The sequence below is a fragment of the Haliotis rufescens genome, unplaced genomic scaffold (genome assembly GCF_023055435.1).
Source record: "Haliotis rufescens isolate VD_foot unplaced genomic scaffold, xgHalRufe1.0.p SCAF_4, whole genome shotgun sequence".
In the NCBI taxonomy this organism is placed as follows: Eukaryota; Metazoa; Mollusca; class Gastropoda; order Lepetellida; family Haliotidae; genus Haliotis; species Haliotis rufescens.
In genome coordinates this window covers 31,240,974-31,255,612 of record NW_025964112.1, presented here as the reverse complement: position 1 = coordinate 31,255,612, position 14,639 = coordinate 31,240,974, and the positions used below count along the sequence as shown (strand labels likewise).

The following is a 14,639-nucleotide window of genomic DNA, read 5'->3' as shown; positions in this document are numbered from 1 at the left end:
TAATCCACACCCTCCTTGACTCAATCGTCAAGATGCAGGAAGATTTACTATCATCCCAAATCTGGACTTCCTGACAGGAAGACTACAGGAACAACAGCTCCTATCTCAGATTAGGTCAAGGGTTGTATCCAGCCAGTCCAGGGAGTTTGTGATGTCGCAACCAATATCAGCGACCACAACCTTCAACAAGAAACTCAGAAATGTGATAGATGAAGTAAAACAAGATACAGCCGAGCATTTCCACACTTTAACCATAGACCTTGCGTTGAGAGCTCACAAGTCATCACATTCTCACAAGCAATCCTGGGACCATAAGTCATATGCACCCAAACAGCCTCCTAAAATGTCCCCTCCGGGAAGGATTCATTCCAACCAAGGCGGAGGTATGACAAGCCACAATCTTTGCAGGACTTTTTTCGCCACCCAGACTACAAGAAACGGGGATATAATCGCCAGTGAACATCAAGCATCAGAGGAGAAAGAAAATTCTGACTTCCTTACAGCCCCTTCCGACGTTATAGACCCCTTTTGATGTGGTTACGTCTATGGATTGCGTTTACGCCTACCGTTTTTCAACATAACGCCAACTCCGTTGTGGGTCACGGCTATAAGCTTCACTTCAGAAAACATCTGAGCCTAAACATACACGCTGTGGGTGCCTGAAAGGTGCCAAGTTAGCAGCTGCAGAATTGGCCTTCAGGAAGCTACTAAAGGAACGAGCCATTCAGGAACTAAAGGAGTCCAGCGAGCCATTCGGGAACTAAAGGAGTCCAACAACACCAAAGGTTTTTACTCCCCAGTCTTTTTATTCCCGAAGAAGAACACAACCGAGATGAGGATGATAATAGATCTCAAGACCCTCAACAAAAGATATCTGGTGCCGCTTCCAAAATTCCAGATGGAATCCATACAGAAGTTACGGTCGATGTTGAAGAAGGGAGACTGGCTTATCAGCCTAGATCTTACAGATGCATATCTTCACGTCCCGATACACCCATCATATCGGAAATATCTACGCTTAGCAATCAATGGCCAACGCTCGAATTCCAAGTCCTACCATTTAGGATAGCAGTAGCACCTTGGCTATTCACCAGGATTACAGTGCCAGTCATCAAATTGCCAATTTCCAGCTTGTTCGAATCCATGGTTCTTTGGATGACTTCTTAGCAGCAGACCAAGGGAAAGATAAGCTACATCAGAACATGATATTCTTGATCCAGCTTATGACTTACCTAGGTTTCCAGGTCAACCCAGCCAAGTGAGAGATCACTCCAGCCCAAGACATTATATACATCGGAGCAAGATTCAATTTAGGCAGGGGATATCTATGTCCAACAGAGGATTGATTCGAAAAGACTATAAAGATGATCAAATCAATTTCAAGTCAACCCAGCAAGTTGTTGAGGTGGTGGATGTCTCTGCTAGGCAACTTGACATCTCTACTGGATATGACCTTCAGGGAAGGCTGAGGCTACGTCCTCTACAGACATGGGTAAACTCTAAATGATCAAAGGGCCTAGAATTCAAGTCTCAGTTACATCCCACTTTGCTACAAGACCTCCATTGGTGGAATCACAGAGAACACGTGATGAGTGGCATCCCACTGACTTATCAAACGCCAGAACATCATCTATTCACAGAAGCGTCAGATTCGGGATGGGGAGCTCATATGGATGATCTCACAGTACAGGGATTGTGTAGCACAGAGAAGATCCTTCATATCAACTGCAGAGAAAAAAAGGCCATATATTAAACCATCCTGGAATGGAGAACACAGCTTCATCTATCATCAGTTTTCATAGCCACGGACAACACCACAGTGGTGGCATATATTCAGAAGCAGGGAGGAACCAGATCCAACTCCCTGATGACGGAGACTACACGATTATTTGCCTTGGCAGACTCCTTCAACTGCCAGATGGAAGCGAGACATATACTCGGGAAACTGAACGTACTGGCCGACAGCCTCTCACGTCGGGGGAGAATAGTGGCAACAGAATGGACATTACATCCACAGATCTTCAGCTGGATAATCAAGATATAGGACATGCCACACATTGATCTATTTGCCACCTGCCAGAACAACCAACTTTCAGTTTATGTCAGTCCAGTTCCTGACCCAAGATCACCAGATCGACGCTCTTTTCATGGATTGGACGAATCTATTTGGCTGCGCATTTCCAACATGGTCTCTCCTAGACAAGATCATCCACAAGGTGTAGGAGACGGATTGTGTAATAATACTGGCAGCCCCAGTATGGCCCTGCAGGGCATGGTTCCCCAGACTACTAAAGCTTCTAATGGAGGAACCCATACAGTTACCACTTCATCGAGATCTGCTACGACAGCCCAGGTCCAGCATATTCGATGAAAATCTGCCCAGCCTACATCTTACCGCCTGGAAGTTATCGCGCAGAAGATGCAAACATCAGGATAATCTGTACTTGCCTCGGAAGCTGTGACAAGATCGTGGCGACCTTCATCCACCCTTTAATATGACAACAGATGGAACAAGTTTGTCCAGTGGAGAAGACGACTAGGGATTATTGATAATGCTGTATCAATCCCTATGATAGCGGACTTCCTTCTTCATCTACATCAAGACTATAAATTCAGACACAGGACGATAGAAGGTTACAGATCAGCCCGTCATTCTGTACTTCAACATGATAGATTATCTTTTGGAAACAATCCCATCCTCCACAGATTAACGAAATCATTTCTACTAGAAGATATTAAGACCCCTCGTATCTTCCCCAAGTGGAATCTATCTGTGGTATTATCGGCACTGTTAACAGAACCTTACAAACCCATGGCGAAGGCTACCCTAATTAAAAATGCCAGGAAAACATTGGTACTGCTAGCCATGGCCACAGCAGCAAGAGTTTTTGGAGTTACATGCCTTAGACTATTCTAGTCTTACCCATGATCAACATTGGACTTCTATAACTATAAGATCGCTCCCAGAATTCGTAGCCAAGAACCAATTTGCCACAAAGGGACCACGTGGTCATAGATTCTATACAATCCCTGCATTAGGACCAACAGTGGATCAACCAGACAGACTGTTATGTCACATCATAGCTCGCACATTCTATCTCTCGGCCACAGACCCACATAGACGCTATCGAAGGAGACTCTTTGTATCCTGTAAGACCAACTAGAACTAGGATATCACCAAGGCTACTGTAGCAGGATGGATGAAGGCCACAGTTGCACAAAGTTATACGCAGGCTCAGAATTCCACAACATGCCTTGAATCCTGCTCAGCTCACAAAATAAGAGCCCTAGCCACGAGTCTCGTGTCATCGACTACAGTCTCAGTAGAACCAGTAGTTTCCAGCTGTTAGTGGGCCTTACAAAACACCTTCACCGGCTTTTACTTACGTGATGTGCAACCTGACCTAGAGGGCATGTATTCCCTTGGTTGGGTGGTCTGGGCACAAGCTATCGTCCGACAATAGTTTTACCCCTTTTTATCGAAAAAAGTGGGCGGGCAAGGATCCGACACCAGCAGCATCAGAGGGTGAGTTCACCCTTGATTACTCTGCTTATTAGGTGTAGGATGGTTAAGAAGCACCTTAAATGTCATCTATCACCATTTACTGGAAGTGATGTCATTACTGGAAGTAATAGAGGAACCAGAAGTGACGTCAACACCAGGAATAGCTGAACAAAGTCCTTCTCACCAGGAAATGACGTCTTTTGGGTAGAAATGGACCTAAGGAGACGTCATTACCAAAAGGGGAAGTGACTGCAGAACCGGAAGTGATTTCAGACCCGGAAGTGCTGTCAGAACCGGAAGTGACGTAATAGGTGGTATTAAAGGTCACTAATCCAGGTTTACTATCGTCAAATCAGCAAATATAATGATAAATCTTGTGATAATATCACGTATTTGATGGATTATTGACATAGTTTTCTGATTTTCAATTCCTCAAGGGGAATTTCAGAGGAAATTATCTCAGTAGGATGAGAATCAGTACATTATGGTTTCCGGATTGCTGTCGATTACTCAGGGAGTTACTGGAGGCAGATCCCACCGGGGTCCCTCTGGTATATTCCGGCAGATATGTAATAGAGGTAGAAGTTTCGTAAGAATTAGCGAACAATTGTTATCATTGTTTATAATTCTAAGAATACTACCTCTATTACATACAAATTACTCCCTCCCACCTCCCCTATTCATTTACCTCTAGTAGCAGATGGGGGGGAAATTTGATATGGCCGCCATTGTGACGTCACAGCGTGGTTAGTTACGAAACTACTTGGCGGCAACTAATTGTGTGTAATTGACAGTGAAGAGGATGTCTGTTGATATTTTTTCGATAGTGTGATTGAAGCCAAAATACAGGATTTATGGTAGATATGGCAGATATGTAATGGAGGTAGTATTCTTAGAATCATTAACAATGATAACTATTGTTTGATATTGGATGCTGACAGAGATAGGACCAACTGACAGACAGTAGAACTAGAAATAGGATGCTGACAGAGATAGGACCAACTGACACACAGTAGAACTAGACATAGGATGCTGACAGAGACAGGACCAACTGACAGACAGTAGAACTAGACATAGGATGCTGACAGAGATAGGACCAACTGACAGGCAGTAGAACTAGACATAGGATGCTGACAGAGACAGGACCAACTGACAGGCAGTAGAACTAGACATTGGGGGCTGACAGAGATAGGACCAACTGACAGACAGTAGAACTAGACATTGGGGGCTGACAGAGATAGGACCAACTGACAGACAGTAGAACTAGACATTGGGGGCTGAGAGAGACAGGACCAACTGACAGACAGTAGAACTAGACATAGGATGCTGACAGAGATAGCTAGGACCAACTGACAGACAGTAGACCTAGACATTGGGGGCTGACACAGATAGGACCAACTGACAGACAGTAGAACTAGACATAGGATGCTGACACAGACAGGACCAACTGACAGACAGTAGAACTAGACATTGGGGGCTGACACAGATAGGACCAACTGACAGACAGTAGAACTAGACATAGGATGCTGATAGAGACAGGACCAACTGACAGACAGTAGAACTAGACATAGGATGCTGACAGAGATAGGACCAACTGACAGGCAGTAGAACTAGACATAGGATGCTGACAGAGATAGGACCAACTGACAGGCAGTAGAACTAGATATAGGATGCTGACAGAGACAGGACCAACTGACAGGCAGTAGAACTAGATATAGGATGCTGACAGAGACAGGACCAACTGACAGGCAGTAGAACTAGACATAGGATGCTGACAGAGACAGGACCAACTGACAGGCAGTAGAACTAGACATAGGATGCTGACAGAGACAGGACCAACTGACAGGCAGTAGAACTAGATATAGGATGCTGACAGAGACAGGACCAACTGACAGGCAGTAGAACTAGATATAGGATGCTGACAGAGACAGGACCAACTGACAGGCAGTAGAACTAGACATAGGATGCTGACAGAGATAGGACCAACTGACAGACAGTAGAACTAGACATAGGATGATGACAGATGGGAATAGCTGACAGACAGTAGAACTAGACATACGATGTTGACACAGATAGGACCAACTGACAGGCAGTAGAACTAGACATAGGATGCTGACAGACACAGGACCAACTGACAGGCAGTAGAACTAGACATAGGATGCTGACAGAGATAGGACCAACTGACAGGCAGTAGAACTAGACATAGGATGCTGACAGACACAGGACCAACTGACAGGCAGTAGAACTAGACATAGGATGCTGACAGAGACAGGACCAACTTACAGGCAGTAGAACTAGATATAGGATGCTGACAGAGACAGGACCAACTGACAGGCAGTAGAACTAGACATAGGATGCTGACAGAGACAGGACCAACTGACAGGCAGTAGAACTAGATATAGGATGCTGACAGAGACAGGACCAACTGACAGGCAGTAGAACTAGATATAGGATGCTGACAGAGACAGGACCAACTGACAGGCAGTAGAACTAGACATTGGATGTTGACAGACAGGACCAACTGACAGGCAGTAGAACTAGACATCTGGTGCTGACAGAGATTGACAAGAAATAGAACATATTTATATCAAGTAAAGGAATCTACCCTATCACAGTCATTGGCGGCAATGTTAAAGGAGAGATTTGTGGTGCAAAATCAATTTTGTTTTATTCATCTGTAGTGAAAATGATTAAAAAAATATGACAGTAGGTTATTTGTCATGTGTTCGTATAGATGAATGTACTATATATGTTCCCTTGTTTTACAGGATACTACCAGAATGAGAAGGTGTTTGATGAGGAGCCCACAGACACCGACCGAATGTTGCCTGTGTCATCACCTAGGGCTGTTGCCAATCCTGAATACTTCGATAGATCGGAGGAAGAACCGTGGACAAAGCCACATCATAATGGAGTGCACCCACCTATCATTTTGCCTAAGTCAATCATGTCAAATGGACACAACTACTACAATGATATTGGTGGTCACCCAGAATCCAAACCATTTGTTTTGGCATCTGATCAGAACTCGGAAACAACTGTGTAGCATTGGTACACAGTATCAGAGATAGGGCAGACAACTCTGGGACAACTCACCTCTGTGATGTTACATGCTGGGACCTTGACACTTACTCAATGCTCAGAGGCAGGACGGAGAGGAGACTGTCCGACCTTCACCTTACTGGATTTGTAATGTTAGGCTCAATACTGCAAATGACTGTTGTCTGCAGAAAACAACTTGAAGTGTCTGAATGCCTGATACTGTTCAGCATCTAGATGTTAGCAACAGAGAAGCTAAGAGTCACTGTGATGTGTCTGAGACATATGCTAGCTGTTAATAGCCTTGGTGTTGTGCAGCTGCTGTTGATACAAGGCATTCAAAATCTGATTACATGATAAGTGCAGAACTACATCCACAAGTTGTCCACATACTGCCAGTTGTTATGTTGTTACCATGGTAGCAGTGATGCTCTGTTGGGCAATGCCATGGAGTTGTTATGTACAGAACCTTGTCAGCTGCTAGTTGAGCTACTCTAGTTAGCAGTAGCGATCAGAGTCCGCAGGGCTGGAACTCTATCATAAAGTGACATCCCAGGAATATGATTGGTTGTGCCTGTCACCTGACGTGATAAGAATGTTTCCTTGCATACATTTCACTGTTGTGAAAGAGGGTTTACAACACCATGAATTAACAAAATCATATGTGAAGTGGCAAGAAGTTTGTGGCACAATGTTAGAAAGAGGCATAATTTGATGTGATCAAAAATAGATGCTTCAGCCATTTTAACTGATGACATATGGACCAATGGATTTTACTTAACCAACATCTTAATACCCTAAACAAAATATTTCCAGTGTGATAACTTGCTCAGATTGAACTCAGCAGGTGTTTTAGACATATTTTCCGTCAACTCCAGACCTAAATCAAAACCATCCATGTTCCTGGCTGACATAGTGAAATGTGAAATTGGTGCTGATATGTGTGAAATCCTTTGGAGAAGAGACGACTCACGGGGGTATAGAAAACATCGGTGACTCTGCATCTAATCTTTTGTGTGTAAGACAGATCATTACCAAGAGAATGATTTGATGAAGACTCCCACCATTAGCTGTGAGGTTACCTTAGACCTAGTGAATTGGACACACATCTTATGAAGTCTTTAATATTCAGGAATGGTGGTTTTAGCATGACAGGTACTCTGGACTTGAGTTAGTGTGTTGATAGGTCAAGTTATGTCTGCTCACATTTAACAGCTCTGTAAACTCGCTGGGTGCAGAAAATCAACACCATACTAATTTTATATTATGTCCAAACTGTTGACATTTTATGTTTATAGTAGTTTATGACTACAAATTCTTCATATAAAATTGTTTAATCTTGGGATAAGTACATGTCTCTCGCCTGCTCATGCTAAAACCAGTGTACAGGTTGCTGCTATTATGGAAATAATATGTCCCTGTTTGTATCTAAATATTTGCATATGAATATTTTGTATGCTATCAAATGTTCAATACACAAAGGTGACGTCTTTGACAATGTTTCACGAAATTAAGGCATTTTTAAAAAACAAATGAGATTTTTTCAGGTTTTATTCAGTGGATGTTCCCACAGACATCACAGCTTCTTTTCAATAAAATATTTTACTTTATGAAAACTGTTCTTATTTCTTTTAAACTGTTCATTTTGTGGACATCAGTTCTTGTTGTAACCTGTTGTATTGTGGCTTTTAATATCTGAACATTGAATCAACTGATGATGGTACACAGGTGACATTGGGAAGGTGCTGCCCCCAGACATTTTGTTGGTTGTAACTTCTGTTGGTGTTAACTCCTGATAATGTCAGGAAGGTGGTTGATAATGTCATGTTTGTGTATTGAACACTTGTCAGTCTCGTGTTTGTGCAGTAGCTTGTCAGTCATCATGTACATTAGTGACTATTTCATGTTGTATATAGATAGTTGTTAAAACTCATATTTTTATATACCACTATATACTACATGCACAATTACATGTTTCAGGCTTACAAAGGATAATGAAGGAACAAATGAATGTGATTTTTGCATCTATGCAGATTTTTACTCATGTTTTGTAAGCCTACATACCTCACAGATCTTCATAATGTGCCATGCATTAGAGTAGCCCCTACAGTACTGTGTACCACCAAACTCCAATCCTACTCCCATGTTTACAGCTCCTGTCCTGAGACTAGGCCTACAAAAATGTTGTCACTGATATTACCAACAAAACAGTCTACATCTCGAGGTAACAGATTTAATTGATCCTCTTTATAAATGTATACAGGAAATATTTGTGCTAATTGCATTTTTGCTGGCACATTGACTGTGCATTTGTCCTAAATAAAATACTTGATCTTCACAGCCAATAAGCAGTTGCATCGTAGCATTTTGGAAAACTAGATTCTGAAATTCATGTGTACTATAGATCATAAATAGGTTATTTTCCATAGGTCACTGAACGTAATTGTTAAAATGCCTCCAATATCCCAAGATGTGAAATTTAGTTCAATATGCCGTAACCAGCTAAATTTTGATATGTACATATAAATTTCATTGTGAACAAATCCATTTGCCGTCCATGAACAATTCTACTGAAGTACAACCGACTACTTACAGAGCCTAACAACACTGATCAACTGATGGAATGAGGTACACAAACACTGTACCTTCACAGTTATAGTTAGAATTCCGATTCTCATGTTGAATACTTACTTTGCTGTTTTATGAAAGTTAATTGTCATTGTTCTAGAAAGATGGCACCAGTGGTAGGCTTATGGCAGGCATGTTGATACCACAGCTTGCACGGTTGTCCACTGCTCTGTGTGGGCTCAATGTGCGGTTATAGATGTCAAGTTAACATTGTATTTCTGTGTATTGTTACGATGTTATTCGTTTTATGATTCGATTGATTGTTAAGTTAATAAGATTCAGGTGAATCATGTATTTGCTCAACCACTGGCCAGTGATCTAGACATACTTTGCTTCCCAAGTACCAATGTTTCTTTAACAGTAACACAATGTTGTAGAATCAAGGAAAATACAAGGAATACATTTGTTTGTGCCACATGTTTCAGATTGTAAGTTCTATCAGAGACCATATGTATATGACCCCTGGTTCTGTGTCCAGCACTCTTGACTTGTGTAAGTGAAGGAATATTTGGGTCTTTAAAGACATGAAGTTACCTGACCTTAATTCAGAAATATTTGCATTGTTTTGTAGGGTAAATATGGTATCATCACACACTTAATTTTCCTTTTTTCTAAGTAGTTGCTACTTCTCACCTTCACTAGTTTGTGTACTGACATCGAAATAAAAGTAGATAAGATAATCAGATATCAAGATTGACATTATGTACATAGTCATAGGAAAATTCAAACATATTTTGATTAAGATCCTAAACCATGGAAGAAATGTCATCCTTTTTCTGAAACATCCCCATTCTTCATGTCTGTTGTTGATATATGACACCTACATGCTCTCTTTGGCTGTTCTAAGTGAATTTTAAAAAATAAATTAATTGTATTCTTTGGAGATTGTATAGTGCATTTTATTCAACATACATTGTATTTTACATTTTCTTAGACTTACATTGGATAGACTAATGTTTCAACAGATTCTGAGTCATACTGTGCTAATATCATGCATTTTGTTTTATATCAGGAACTTATACACAGAAATACCTGACAGAATGTCTGCACAGTGACACAATATCTGCACTGACACAATGTCTATACTGGCATAATGTCTTTGCAGACACAATATGTATACTGATACAATGCCATTCATTGACTACTGACACAATGTGTAAATTTATACAATGCCATTCATTGACTACTGACACAATGTGTATACTGATACATTGACTACTGACACAATGTGTATACTGATACATTGACTACTGAAACATGTGTATACTGATACAATGCCTACATTGACTACAGACACAATGTGTAATTGGTACATTGACTACTGACACAATGTGTATTTGATACAATGCCTACATTGACTACTGACACAATGTGTATTTGATACAATGCCTACATTGACTACTGACACAATGTGTATACTGATACATTGACAACTGACACAATGTGTATTTGATACAATGCCTACATTGACTGCTGACACAATGTGTATACTGATACATTGACTACAGACACAATGTGTATACTGATACATTGACTACTGACAAAATGAGTATACTGATACATTGACTACTGACAAAATGTGTATACTGATACATTGACTACTGACAAAATGTGTATACTGTTACAACACCTACATGGACTACTGACACAATGTGTATACTGACACAATGCCTACATTGACTACTGACACAATATGTATACTGATACAAATCTATACTGGTAGGTGAGTATGCTCAATGTTTGTTGTGTCAACACGACATTAGTGAGTCAGGGGTAGATGTTGGGTGTGTCAACATGACATTAGTGAGTCAGTGGTTAATGTTGGGTGTGTCTAGATGACATTAGTGAGTCAGTGGTTGATGTTGGGTGTGTCAACATGACATTAGTGAGTCAGTGGTTGATGTTGGGTGTGTCATGACAATAGTGAGTCAGTGGTAGATGTTGGGTGTTAACATAACATTAGTGAGTCAGTGGTTGATGTTGGGTGTGTCAACATGACATTAGTGAGTCAGTGGTAGATGTTGGGTGTGTCAACATGACATTAGTGAGTCAGTGGTAGATGTTGGGTGTGTCAACATGACATTAGTGAGTCAGTGGTTGATGTTGGGTGTGTCAACATGACATTAGTGAGTCAGTGGTTGATGTTGGATGTGTCAACATGACATTAGTGAGTCAGTGGTTGATGGTAGGGCTGGCTGTCATTACAGATGATAAAGATTGATGATCGTAACTAAATATCAATCAATTATTGATAAACATTGGAGAAGTAACTTTGAGCAAATAGCAAAAAAGTCTAAAAGAAGTCAGCACATTTCACTCCAGTGGCACATTTAAGCAGGGATTACTTTGTGGACATTTATTATGTAACAAAAACAGTTACTTTCCATCATTACTGACAATAACAAGTTTGTTTTGGTAAATCTAAACTTTATTTCATCACAAAAGTTTATGTAAGATATTATTGATTACACAATTTCATATCGATAATCGTTAATGCTTCATCCCATCAACAATAGTTCTAATTATCGATCTGTTTTGCCAGCCCAAGTAGGTGTGTAACCTGACATGTATGTGTCAGTTTGTTTGTTTGTTTGTTTGTTTGTTGTTTAACACCTTGCCTTTTACAAGCATAGTTGCCTTTTACGGCAAGCATGGGTTGCTGAAGACCTGTTCTGACCCGGATCTCCACGGGAGGTATGTGTCAGTGGTAGCTTGTGTGTCTACATGACTTTAGTGTCAGTGGTAGATGTTGGTGCGTCAACAGTATACATTGATGTTTGGGTGACAAGTATTGAGGACCAGGGATCAGCATCTTGCATAATTTTCTCATCTATTTCATCTCAACTATGCAATAATCTATACAGGTTTTTTTGCTTGATTTTGTGTATTCATTCTAGAGTGTTTGTACTGTTCAGCACTTCTATAAGAAGGTTTAATGACAGCATAAAACTAACCTTTGTTCTTTTCAAAATAAAATGGGTGATTCTGTTCTCTTTATGTTACAATAATATCAAATACTGCTCAGAGGCATGGGAATCATGAGCCCTGAAGGTTTTTTGGGCAAATATTGTTTTCAGTAAAGTATTTGCAGAATTGCTTTGTTGATTTCTATTGACTTTGCAAGATGAAACGGGTATACAGAGATAGGCCATTGTATCTGGTCTAGGTGACAAACAGGCATGCTTATTCCCTTAGTTAACAGAATTCAAAGTTAACAGAATATGTTGATATATTTGACTCGCTAAAGGGATTTGTGTGGAAATTATTCCTCTTCAGTGCGGCAAATATTAAAGAAGCTAGAGCAATGTCCCATATTATGTTGTTATCTGACACCAGAGCTTTCTTCTCTACCGCCTCCCCCAGTGTATGTTATCAGACAGCAGAGTTATCTTCTGTCCCCCAGTGTATGTTATCAGACAGCAGTTATTTTCGGCCCCCCCTCCCCCAGTGTATGTTATCAGACAGCAGAGAGCAGAGTTATCTTCTGTCCCCCCCTCCAGTGTATGTTATCAGACAGCAGAGTTATTTTCTGTCCCCCCCTCCAGTGTATGTTATCAGACAGCAGAGTTATTTTCTGTCCCCCCCTCCAGTGTATGTTATCAGACAGCAGAGTTATTTTCTGCCCCCCCCCCCCCCCTCCTCCAGTATATGTTATCAGAGAGCAGAGTTATCTTCTGCCCCATCCCCAGTGTATGTCATCAGACAGCAGAGTTCTCATCTGCCCCCCCCCCCCCTCCCCCAGTGTATGTTATCCGACAGCAGAGAGCAGAGTTATCTTCTGTCCCCCCCCCCCCCCTACCCCAGTGTATGTTATCAGACAGCAGAGTAATTTTCTGCCCCCACCCCAGTGTATGTTATCAGACAGCAGAGAGCAGAGTTATCTTCTGTCCCCCCCCCCCCCCCCCCCCCCCAGTGTATGTTTTCAGACAGCAGAGTTATTTTCTGCCCCCCAACCCCCTCCCCCAGTGTATGTTATCAGACAGCAGATTTATTTTCTGTCCCCCCACCCCCAGCCCCAGTGTATGTTATCAGACACCAGAGCAATCTTCTCTCACCTCCCCCCCAGTGTTTGTTACTTGCCACCAAGTTGTATCCCACCCCCAGCCACATTGTACATAACTCCGACAGCAGAGCTGTGGGTTCTTTTCATCTCCTCCCCCGGGGTTTACGTTATGTCCCGAAGCTGCCTTGGATCATAGGAAATTATTGTGAGTATAATCATGTATCAACCAATAGCACTGTACAGTTATATGTTTTGTACCTGTACTGCTTACTGCTGCGCTTGCATAGATGTTTTTTTCTGGATATGAGCCAAATGTCATTCATTTTCATTTCATTTGTTTTAGGCCACAAAGATGTAATTAAGTTGTTTTGATTAATTAAACAAAATGTATGTGCTGTCATGGATTATGTTTTCCTTCCTCAACCACACAATAACAGTGGATGGCATATTCCAGCCTCATGTCGTGATGTATGCTCACACTATATCTCTCTGTATGTGCTGTGTATTGACCAAACCCCATTACCAAGAGCAGATGTTATTCTATCTTGCCTTGTCTCATTTGCCAACATCACCAGTGACACCAGACTTCTTACATATCACAAAGACTACTCTTTCATCAGGTATACTGGAGTAATCCCCTTTAATGGGTGGCCCAGTACTTGGTTTGAGGTGCCTCATGCATGTCAAGTGGCTGTGCAGATTTGGGCCACTTGGTTGTGTCTTTAAATCCGAGATTCACCCCGATTATGATTCCTGGTTTGTAAACATGATACACATGCTCTAAGGTTTCACAAACAGGTAAGCCTGTATGACATTCAACACTTCAGGATTTTCTCCCACAATAAGTTGGCTCCCTCTATAACTGAAATTCTGTTTAATGCTGCACTGAATCCAACTTACTATGCAACCTGACATGACCAACAAGGTAATCAATTCCCATGTCAAGGACTTTCAAGGTAATGTTTGAATGTATTCCTTTCATTCATTACATGCATGTCAACATATTGGGAACCTCTTGTTTATGTCATAAGTCTAGTTGAGTGTTTTTTATAAACCACAGGAACAGAGATAAGGAAATGACCATTGAAACTGTAATGTTCAGTGAAATATTTTTCAATAGGTTTCAGTTTGTAAACAGTGATAACCAGTGTAACAAAGTACAGCTCACCAGCTTCTGTGGCAGAGTGATTAATGATTTCATTTGATTGTGACGTCATGGTAACTGACATGATCTGCAAAGAATCCTGATGCAATTTCTTTTCAACTATATCTATCCCCTGTGGAAGTCAGTTTCGGATACTAAAATATATGTTTATGATCTGGGACTTGCAAGATATTTTGACAAATCGTTTAAAAAATAAGGCAAATTGGACAAAGCATTGGGTTCCTTTAACAGGATCTGAGCATGGTTGTGGATTGAGTTGTGTGTGAGCCAAATAAAATATTTTCCTCTGTGAAATACGA

At 41.2% G+C, this 14,639-nt stretch overlaps 1 protein-coding gene across 3 annotated transcripts in view; it reads left to right on the top strand.

The window, feature by feature from the left end:
* The window catches only part of LOC124149536 (epidermal growth factor receptor-like), a 250,368-nt gene extending 236,798 nt beyond the window's left edge, over positions 1–13,570 (top strand). For all 3 annotated transcript variants that reach the window (XM_046521206.2, XM_046521204.2, XM_046521203.2), the window contains one exon: positions 6,274–13,570. In XM_046521206.2, coding sequence (XP_046377162.1) covers positions 6,274–6,551 — 278 coding nt within the window. In that variant the 3' untranslated portion in view covers positions 6,552–13,570. The remainder of the gene's footprint in view (positions 1–6,273) is intronic.
* The last annotated feature ends 1,069 nt before the right edge of the window (positions 13,571–14,639 follow it).